At 39.0% G+C, this 11,127-nt stretch overlaps 1 protein-coding gene across 2 annotated transcripts in view; it reads right to left on the bottom strand.

Moving 5' to 3' along the window:
* Positions 1 to 29: 29 nt before the first annotated feature.
* Positions 30 to 11,127, bottom strand: part of crispld1a (cysteine-rich secretory protein LCCL domain containing 1a) — a gene marked incomplete at its 5' end in the record, with an annotated part of 14,958 nt that continues 3,860 nt past the window's right edge. Inside the window, 14 exon segments of one of the 2 annotated variants that reach the window (XM_014002350.1) lie at positions 30 to 574; positions 1,855 to 1,906; positions 2,223 to 2,356; positions 2,465 to 2,540; positions 2,643 to 2,715; positions 2,809 to 2,852; positions 2,944 to 3,074; positions 3,258 to 3,324; positions 3,417 to 3,477; positions 4,819 to 5,007; positions 5,083 to 5,183; positions 5,310 to 5,425; positions 5,518 to 5,650; positions 7,460 to 7,578. In XM_014002350.1, coding sequence (XP_013857804.1) covers positions 1,897 to 1,906; positions 2,223 to 2,356; positions 2,465 to 2,540; positions 2,643 to 2,715; positions 2,809 to 2,852; positions 2,944 to 3,074; positions 3,258 to 3,324; positions 3,417 to 3,477; positions 4,819 to 5,007; positions 5,083 to 5,183; positions 5,310 to 5,425; positions 5,518 to 5,650; positions 7,460 to 7,578 — 1,254 coding nt within the window. In that variant the 3' untranslated portion in view covers positions 30 to 574; positions 1,855 to 1,896. 2 annotated transcript variants of the gene reach the window in all.

The following is an 11,127-nucleotide window of genomic DNA, read 5'->3' as shown; positions in this document are numbered from 1 at the left end:
CATACTGATACATAGCATAAAAGACTGTATAAAAATAAATGCAATATATTTTTTCTCAAAGATTTCAAAAGTACAAAAATATGGCAACAACTGCTCCGAAGCATCAACAAAAATGTGCCAAACTTAGAACAATAAAAAATTAAAGGTCTTTATATGTGCCAAGAAAATATGGGAGTTTTAAAATTAATACGTATATAAAAAATATTTGGCAAGACAACAGCACATAAAAACAGCCACACTATTAGAAAATATGTACATCAAATTATCCAGCCTTATTTACAGTTTATAAAGTCCCCATCACTAAAAAAAAATTGGCATAAAAAAACAAATATGTGAGAGTGAGAAAGGCAGCTTTTAGTTTTCCTTGCTGGCTTAATGCTGTCACGGTGAAGACCTCCGACCCCTGAAGTGTGGCAGGGACTGAACGATTTCAGTCATTGATTTCCACAGATTGGCTTCATTACTGTCTTTTCAAAAGCTCCAAGAGTGCTTTAGGTTTGGTGAAAGCGCCCTGCAAGCTGCTCAAATCACAGCGAAGACCCGGAACGCCTTCCCTCCTGGAGGATTCTGAAGGCTGCGGGGAAGAAAACAGAGACAAGTATAAGATCCCATCTGGGTCCAGCACGTGCAGAACATGTCCCTGTCTTTAGCGAACCAGTACCGATGATGGACACATTCAGACAGATGGTCGGAGGCAGAGAAAGGGTGAAGCCCAGAGAAAAAACAGATAAATCACACACTTTTATGTAAACATTGGAAAACCTGGGTTTTAATTCACAAAGACAGACCTCTTGTGAAGTGAACAGAGACCTAAAAAACAGGAAACTGAATCATCTCAGCAAAATGACAAATTTAATGAAGACAGATAAGAGAATGGAGAACGTGCAAATGTCCCGTGAAAACAGGTTAAATTCTGAGTCTCCCTGTTACATCGGCAGGATAAAAAAAAAGGCCTGATTTGACTCTTCAAAACTGAAAAATAATTTGTTTAAACCGCCTTAAATATTTAAGATTTTCTGGTTAGGATGTGTCAAACCAATGTAGGAGTTGCACCCACWATGAAACACTAGCAATAGAAAACCTTTGACCACAACAGGTCATAGGTCGCCTTCTATGTAGGAGGATAAAGAAAAAAAAGATGCCATTTAATTTTTTTTAGAAGCTGGTGATAGCTATTCGACTCCCCCTCCACAATTCTTGTTTTTTTGCTGTGTCCTAGCACATAGTACTTGGGARAGAATTTTACTTTTAAAGGGGAAATATGCAAAATCCACCTTTTTAGATGTYAAATACATTTTYGTTGTGTACTTGGAGTCCCTAAGAGTGCAGAAAACTTTAATTTAGTCTCTCTTGGTGCTGTAAAGATATCCTTATCTTCTGTTTGGGTCATATTTTTCAGCCTGTTGAGTTTTTTCTATTTTCTATGACATTTTCTGAGTCTATTAGGTCTAATATGTGCGATKGAACTGCCTAATAAGATCTTAATTCTTCTCTCGTTCTGGGTCAAACTCAGGCTCCAACATATTCTTCAAGTCTTCTGTTGTTGACATCMTTTAATTAAATGTAACCCCGCCTTCTCTGAAACCGGAGTGGACCGGTCTGGAAGCCGGAGCGGGGCGGGGTTTCTTAAAGGAACAGTAACAAAACAAGCTACTTTGAGACACACACATCAGAAAAGGGGTGAAAGAGAGGCTGGTGAAGTTAGAATAAGGATTTCAGACAAAAGCATTAAAGACTCCAATGGAATGATTTTAATGTGAACAGGAAGGACTGATGTCTTCTTTGAATGAAGAAATAGCTGTTTGATACAGTCAAGCATTTTCACGTATGCTGATGATGAAATGCTCTACTTACAGATTTATTTTCAGGTTGTCTCCTTCTCTCACCATCAACATCTTAGTGATTACTTTGAAAAGAAAAACCATTCCCAGAGCTACGTAAGGATACACTCTTCTCAATACTAATTGCAAAGCAATTATTTTTAACTAGAGGCATGTTAATTATCATCTGAGGCACACTGTGTAAGTGATGTAATGAACTGTTTGCATCTTGAAGATTAGAGTAACAAGGAGGGAAAAAAAGATTTCTCAACCTGAAAAAAGAAATCCTCTGCTGCAGCACTTCAAAAAGGTGAGAACAGAAACCTCATGAACTGTTAGATTTTATTTGATGTTTTTAAATCTTTATTTCTGCAACACATGCAGACACACTATACACCTTACCTGTCAGAGGAAATGCCATTTTGATACGAGGCGATGTAGTGTCTCCGTTTGTCCACTGGCATCACATCTATGTATCCACCCACACGGTTACTGATGACTCCAGCGTGGACGGCTGCTCGGCAGATACTGGACTTCTGCAGGTGTGAATGTAGAAGAGAAGAATCGTGTTTTGTTAAAAATGTATGTGAAAAAGTGTTTTTATGAGTCCAGCTTAAAACAACATAATAAAAATTGAAACTTACATCAGAATATATTCTGGTACCAAAGACTTTGGACACATGAGGGTTCTCTTCTAAACAGTTCCTTGGGCAGTATAACCTAAACAAAAAAAAAACAACAACAACAGTTTGACTATTTCAACTGGGAAAAGTTGGAGATGACTGACTCTCGGAGCAAACGACATTAAGTCAAAGTCCTCACCTTGGACAATGTCTTGTAGGTTTTTCATAGGGACACAGCTGTAAAACTGTGGTGTCACATGTGACGGCTTGAACTGCAAGAAATAAATCCACAAAAAGCAGCTGCAGCATATAGAGCATTGTGTTTTAAATGTAGCATTTCACAAGCACCATACTGTCAAACTGACCTGCCACTCTGGAAACTGTAAAGGAGTTCGCACTTTTGTATTTTCTGTCAAGTGGAAACAAACAAAAACATCAGATTCTATTTTATTTTATTTATTAAATTATTTTTGGCATTGTTTCTACAGTTACGGTCTTACCCAAGTGACTCAACTCCATTCTTATCGGATCGGATGAAAAAGTCTTTTCTGCCTTGTCTTGTCACATCCAGCCACCCTCCATCATTATTGATGACACCAGCATGTAGACCAGCTCTGCACACGCTCGACTGCTGCAGAAAGGACATTTCATAGACAACATCGTGTTCATTCTGCTGACTCAGCAGCTGAAAAGTTTGACACGTACAGCAGCTGCACTTCTGCACAACACTGGATGCTGTAGGATTGTGCTACATTGTGATGATTATGGCTTTCTAATCAACGTAATCTGAAATACTGTTAACCTGTTTACCTACCATTTCATAGAATACTGTTCCAATGACTTTTCCTTTTGCATCCAGGCATYCAGCTGGACATTCGTATCTGTTGATTAAAGCAAAAACAACCATCCTTAAACAGACTGTATCGGTTTTCATATTGTGATGCTTTTTTTTAATGTTTCGTCATCATTGTACCTATTACAAGTTGTTCCTTTACACTGATCTCGTAACTTGGTGTCACAGGTTACAAACTGAGCTGAAACACATAAAGACAGAGAGCCTGTAAGTGAGCGTTTCTGCAGGAATAAGCACATATTATATGAGSCCGCAGGTCTGATGCAGATCAGTACAGCTACGGAAAAAGCCCAGGCTGAGCAAAACCCAAGGRAGACATTGTAACAACGCTTCAAGGACCAAAATACAAAAATTTCTGAAGCGAAGTTCAGGGTGGTCAGCAAATACTAAAGGAAATGACTCATCTTACACTCACATGCTCCTTACCGCAGAGAGGAGGCCATTAAAAAAATAAAACACACACAACTCCTCAACACTCCTCAGGCAACCAAAAGGATCACGCTAAAATAAAGCTCCCCACCCTCCCCTAAAGAATGACTTGCAATTTTACAAAGGGTTCAGAAACTGTCAGTACTGATCAGAGAAATGACGAATAAAAGCTACAGAGCAGCGAGGCAACTTAYGATAAAACTGAAAAGAACACAGTTCTGTCAGAGTTTAAGGGTTTTTTATGTGTAATTGCTTCCTCAACTCTRAGCAGGCAAGTCATCTTGATTTATTTGGTTCAAATAGGGCTGTGTATTGGCAAGAATTTGGCGATATGATACATATCACGACAGATAGATCACGATACGATATATCCCGATATATTGTGATACTTTAAGCAAGGTGATATATTGCGATTTTTTTTTTGGTCCAAAAATTCTATTAAATAAAAACCTCTTACTGGAAAAAAATGAAAAACCAAAATTTATTGTCTCAGAAAATTCTAATACATAGACATGCGCTAGCTTTCTGTAACGTGAAGGCTGACTAAAGTTGGAAAAAAGAGCGTACGAGACACTTAATTTAGTTTAAAATACAGACATTCTGACAAATAAGTAACTGTTTGTAACCTTACCTCAGCTTAGAAGGCAGAGGGTGTTGGTCTTTTCCGCTCAGATTCAGCTATCAGAGCATGAAGCTAATGTTTACTTACAATGCTAATGCTACCCTTACTCTCTGGGGCTCAAGAGGTAGAGGAGCCAAATGGCTGGCTCACTGCTGCCAACTAGCGGTCAGAGGCTGAACTACAACATAAAAATGAACGGCTGGCAGGAAAGTTGACATTTTAAACCTTGATTAAAAATCGATGCAGGGCTTTAAAATATCGATACAGTATCAGGAAATTAAATATTGCGATATTTCAGTGTATCRATATTTTCTTACACCCCTAGTTCTAAACCAGTTTTAAAAAGCACGTTTTTTGTACATCTCAGTGTACTGTACTTCTCTGGCAGTCCCACACCTATAAACCTAATTCTGAGCCCCCTCAATTTCAAGGAAACTAGACCCAGAACAAACAGTTAAGATGGCAGCTTACACATCTGCTGTGTGTTGACCACTTCGTTCTGCAGGTCCTCTGTGGGGGGCTYGGTGGTTGGGGGAGGGAGGCCAGGAGGTTCAGGCTTGGAAGCCCGGGACCAGGGCTTCGTACCACGAGGGGCCTCTGGCTCAATGAAGTTGTTCTCTTCTGTTTCCTCTTGCAGACGGTTGGACCTGTCATCTTCAACTAAAGATACAAAAACAAGGAATGGTGAGCAGGCTTTTTTTTAAAAACTTCTTGGAGTGTATCGCTCTTTCATACCTTTGTAGCAAAGATTGTCCTTGCAGCCTCCTCCGTAGCTCGGAGGACAAGCAGAGCATGGGGTCCCGTGTTTGTAAGGGGCRTGACCCCACCAGTTCCCCCTAATCAGGTGACAAAACAAGCCAGGTTTAYTTGACACAAACTGTTATTTTTAAATATAATAACCATATTTACATATTTTWGCTATTTATGATTTTATGGCCCTGMTATGCTTCATGTTTGCTTACTTTGGTGAATAATTGCAAACAAGATACACAGCTTTGGCCCAAATCTGCCCCCACACATTCATGTTGTAGCACAAGTTGACGGCACAGCCTATTCGGCTGCTGGTGGCCCAAACCAGCTGTAAAAGAATGACAAAACGCAATTTACTRACACAAATGTCACATAAATCAGTGATATCTTGCTTAAAACGGCTAGTMCTTGTGTATGTACCTGTGTGTAATGTGTACAAACTGGTCCAGAGCACCTGAACGGGCAGTAGGGATTACACTCTTGAGGGTAAGGGAAAGAGTAATCCTTCACCTCATCATACCAGGCCTGGACGTGAGATGTCGGTGGACGATATCTGGTGCAACAACAGAGTTTTAAACAAGTTTTTCTTGTAGGTYACATGTGTCAAATTCATGGTCCGTGAGAGCTTCATTTTAATGTCTTAAAATAAGCGYATGCTACTTTAAAGCCAGCAYTGGCCATAAACTGCATCTCCCCAGCCAYAATTCATGYTGAATATTTTATCCACAAAATGTCATCCCACCAGTAGGTTGAGTTGAACAGAGTTCAAAAGYGGCAAATTTTGCTGTCTAAAATCTCCATTTCACTGTATTTTTGCCAGCTACTTTAGCTTCAGCCCAGCGGGGAGTGGGAATGTCCTACTAACAAGTTGCAAATTTACATTAGAACATCACCCCAAGGGGAAYTCCTTGTTGGAAAGTGGGAGAGTTCAGAATCCAAGACAGCAGCTACTCACCACAACTCTGCAGTGAGTAAAAACACTCTTAATTTTACTTTTAATGGTATTTCTGTTTTGTTTATTTCACATTCAGTCAGKTGTTCATTTAGTACTTCTCAGTGTTTATAAGAGTGAAGGAATTTATTAGTCAGTTAGATACTGATTTGAAGCACCACACCATTTGTCTTAGTTTCCTTTTTAAGGCTTGACTATTATAAACTATTATTTGACTATTCTAACGTCCTGATTAAAATAGATTTAGTTGCCCAAAACATCATGACAACACATAGATAAACTGTTATAAATTCATTAGGAAAGATATTTTCTGTACGAGTTGCCTGCGATTCAGCCGTAGGCCTGTAGTGGGCGTACCAGGCACTGAAGATCCCTGTATTTAAAGACCGGAACTTCCGGTTTCAGGCAGCGCTGCTTGCTTCAGCCTTAAGCAATAAAAGCTTCGCTCAGAACCAGAGCTGGGGTTGTATGATTCCTTTCTCTTCACATTTTAATCTAACATTCATGTGGTTTTGTCACGATTTCAGTTAACGAACACGAAATATTCTTACAAGAGGATGTGTTAAAACATTATTTCTATGCATGAAATACCAAAAAGAGCTCAGTTATTCTTTATTGGCAGTGCTAAAACAGCAACGAGACAGAGAACATTATATTTTATGTTGGTCAAAGTTAAATACAACTGCCCTTTTGAAGGCCACCACGATGCTCGTGTGTCCTTCTGTGAAAACGAGTTAGACACTCCTGTTGGTGTTTGACTATGATTATTAAAACCTATTTTTTTGTCTCATACTTTTGAATGTAAACATAGGAACCACTAGTTAGAGGCCTTATTAGAAAACCATAATTTTGCTGCATCCACTGATAAACACACTCATTTAAACTGTTTTTATGTTTTTCACAAAGAGTCTCTTTTCAGTAGCCAAGGGCACTGATCTGGAACCAGGTGTTGGTGATTATTCTAATTAAAACCAAGCCCACATCTTGAGTGGAATTAATTAAATGTAGAACGCACTGTCTTGTAGGAAGCACTAGTTGAATCAAGAGATCAAACAGGCAAACGCAACATGCAGGAGTCTGTACTGTGTCTATACTTATGCGTCCATCTATACCACCTACAGCTCATTAACCTTTGGACACAACCCAGCTAAATGATCTTAGCACACACTAAAATGGCTAAAACGTGACCAGTTTTCCAGATGTTGAGCTCAGATTTAGTGTTGCTGAGCTCATAAACTGAGCCCTTGCAAATCAAGCCACATTTTGGGTTAAAACACGCAAAGCAGCAGGCAAATGCATTTATTTAAGGAAAGTCATAAAAAGTTAAGCTATTCATAAACAGGCATCTAATTTAAGTGTTTAATAAGATAAAAGTTCACTTGGAAAAATGGGACAGCAGTGATTGCTTACCTTCCCCAGTGGGCGCCCAGGTTTTGCCCGATCTGTGGGAGCAAACCCTCAGGACCATGCTCCCACAGACAGGTCTCTGCCCACTCCTCTGCTGTACGCTCCAGCTCTGTGTCCCACTCCTGTCCACATGAAAAAGACAAAAAACTTCATCTTTAAAGATTATATAAGATAAGCAGGAGTTGCTCTGTTCATCTCTAAACTAACTGCAAGATTTTCTTGTTGCGTTGCTGTGATTGTAGAGGGTTTGGACTTTATTCTTAGGAGTCAGTGGGCATGATCTTCATGGTTTTATCCCTTAAAATGCAGGTAAATGTGAAAAAAAAATGCATTCATTTCAGGATACTTCCCAAATGTCAAAGTGGAAGAATGCTTTTCTTGCACTTTGCTCTCTGATTCGCAATCCTAAATCAAGCTGGGAACTAAGGACTCATATAAATTTATGGTGGGGGCATTCTGGAAATGGAAAGTGTTCTACTGTATAAAATGTTAGAATAATACAGCTGGGATTCCACAGAAGAACACTGTGTTCTAGTGATTGGACACGTTTTCATTCATTTTCAGCGCAGGATGACCCATCTGATGGAAAATCAATTAGCGTGGTGTGTGGTGGAGTGATATCACAGTAAAAGGTGTCAAAATTTTCTTCCTTTCACACGTTGCTCTCTGCGTTTTAGCTMATTCTCAATGAAATGTCATCTGGTAATAATTCTCCCTCACTGTTTCTGTAAGTTCCACCACAAGCAACAAATTAAAGYGCCTGTGACATGTTTATACTTCAAAYACAAAAAGTCTAAGATAAAATCTTTGTATATAAAAACATGGCATAATATGCATGATTTTACCCATTATGTCACATAATAGCAGATTTCCCTTTGAATTTGGCTCAGCAAAAGTGAAACAGGAAGTGACATCAAAGGGAAACTCTAAGGAACTTCACGTTTTTTTGTTCATTGAAACACTATTTGATCTCTGACTCTGTCATCTCTCTCAGTGACTTAAAATAATCCAAAGAAATGTCAAATTATTCTCTACTTTCTTTGTTGTCAGCCACTGTAGCTACACTCTTTACATTCAGACATTCCCCTTTGTCATCACTTCCTGTTAATTCACACGCGGATATCTCAACAACTGTTCATCTCAGTGATGCAATATTTTTTTTGTAATCAATGTTATCTTTCAAAAAAATGCATTCATATTTGTTACAAACAAAATTTATGCCATAGGCACTTTAACAGTAAACATTTTCTTCATCTGCTTATAAAGTCCAGCTGGGCATTAAGTGGATGACTGGTATGATTGTCTCATGCATGTAGCTGATGTTGCATTTTATAAAACCCTGCAAAAAATGTTACATAACCGATGTCTGGCAAGACTGCAGAGGAAGCCGGCAGTTTCCTGTGGTCTGATGATGACTCACAGAGTCGTRGTTAAAGCAATAGTTGTTAATATCAGCATCAGTTTTGTATCCCTTTTGTGGTACAGTGATAGTTACCAGCCCCTTATACAGAATCTAGTAAGTACACATAACTGTAATTACATTCATATGATCTAACAATCTGCAGAACAAAATGAATTTGGTGCAACATCAATGAAACAACTTTAGCACCTAAAGACATTTAAAACATTAAATGAACTAAACTCTGACTGCTTGGGGGGAATTTCAAGTTTCCTGTTTGTGTCTTAAATACATGACCTAAAGATGTATGGAAGCTTGTTGTTTAAAAAAAGTCACATTTTTCAGCTGCTGCGCCTGTACATTGTACAGCCGACTTGTAAAGCTGCTGTTGTTTGCACAGTTGCCCCAGCAGGAGAGGCCTTGTAACCATAAACCACCCCACCCACCACCCACCACCCGCTGCGACCACACTTCTGCCGGACCTGCAAAGAAACCCACCTTTGCCGCTAGCGTCTTTCAGCGCCGCGCAGACTACGCATTGTTTATTTCGCTTAACACTTCATTTGTGGTCTGGATTTTTAAATGTATTTTTTTTCTTCATCTGGTTGCATTCAAGGGGTGAATGGGGTACTTCCTCTGCAAGTACAGGTTTCCTGCCAATAATCAATGGTGTGTGCTGAGAAATGCTGAGAAGTGGGGAAAGACATGGGAAAGGGGGGGGGGGTGGGCAAAGCAAACAGGAGAAGATGTGATGCACTGCTCGGAGGATGCAAATGAATGAATTTATCTGGTGAACCATAAAAGACAATAATATTGAAAAGCAATGTGTGTGTGTTTTTTTAGCTGTAACTTTTACTCTCAGCGTGATTCAACTTTTCATGCTTGAAATCAAAKATTCTGCAGTTGTTCTTTGCATGAATCTAGCAAACCCAATTATTTCCCTCATATCTTTTAAATATTTGACCACAGCAATGAAAAATGAAGCCAGGATGAGAAGTTATACAGTTACAAAACAACAAAGAGCACCATGATATTACATTACAGAACAGGTTAGGATGAGAAAAAGGCTGATTTGAAGTGTCAGAAATCACAAGTATTTTGGTTGGTTGTAGTAATCTAGCTAAGCTCCATCAAGCTGTCTGAAACTGCAGTAAAACTCATTTATTATCAGAGCACAGAGAAGCTCTGAAGGATGACTTCTGAGGGATTCCACAGACGTTTATAAAAAGGCTGACTAATCAGAAATAAAATGGRAAAARAAAGTTTTGAGCAAGAATGAACAGTGTTGAAGCATGACGCAGATTTGTTGCTACAGTTTGGCCAAGGTGGGGTTCTTTACAGGTAATGCCAATCTTTAAAAACTTTCTGAACTATAACTATAAAACATTATAATCATATGTAATACAATGTTGATCATTAAGTTAAAAAACAGGGGAACATGCTTGTTATTTTGTGATTCAGTCATGGGCTAGCCTAGTAAAAACCAGCCCCTTGTTCTACGCTTTGCTGTTGAGAAGCGATGGTTTGCTGGAGGCGTGGTCTCTGTTGAAGTTTGAAACGATTGGATAAGATTCACCCAATCGCTAAYGGTTGTCCGTGATGTATGCAGCGCGCCAGCTTGACTGTGACGGAAGCTAAGCTAAGAAGCTAAGCGCTGTAAACAATCATCCCCTACTAGGAGGAGAGAAATTTGAGCCAAACAAGACAGCTGTAAATGAGTGCTGCTGGCTTTGTGAGACAAATTTAATTCGATATGGAAGCCTTGTCAATGCAGACTGCCTTTATTCACTCACTCCGCTCTCATAGCTAAACTACTGTATAGGCAGACTAAAACGACACAGAAAATCATCGTCGTCGCTCATAACTCCTCCTTGTGTTCGCTGATTGGCCTGGTTGAAATTCTAGCAAAGAAATACTTTATGTGAGAAATCCCAGACGGAACAGAGAAGGGAAACTAGAATTGAGCAGAACTGTGTCACTGTRAAAAMTGTCCACCTAACCAAGTTTTAAAATCTTATATCAGCCAAAAAGTCCTTTTGATCTTGTTTTGAGACTGATTTACTAAACAAAAACTGATTGTGTAAGAATAATAATCTTGTTTTCAGAATGTGTAAGATTATTGTCTCAAACTTTAACTCAAGTTAAGTCAAAAAATTTCTGCCAAATTTTACTTGGTAAGAGGATTGAATCGAAATTATGGAAGCCCATTTCCGCCACCCTGATAAAAAAATAAATAAAACTTGTATCTCATAATTGTGAGATAGTATCTCAT

The sequence above is a fragment of the Austrofundulus limnaeus genome, unplaced genomic scaffold, assembly GCF_001266775.1.
Source record: "Austrofundulus limnaeus strain Quisiro unplaced genomic scaffold, Austrofundulus_limnaeus-1.0 Scaffold12, whole genome shotgun sequence".
NCBI lineage: Eukaryota > Metazoa > Chordata > Actinopteri > Cyprinodontiformes > Rivulidae > Austrofundulus > Austrofundulus limnaeus.
Note: the sequence above shows the minus strand (reverse complement) of the source record. Positions and strands in the feature narration are given on the sequence as shown.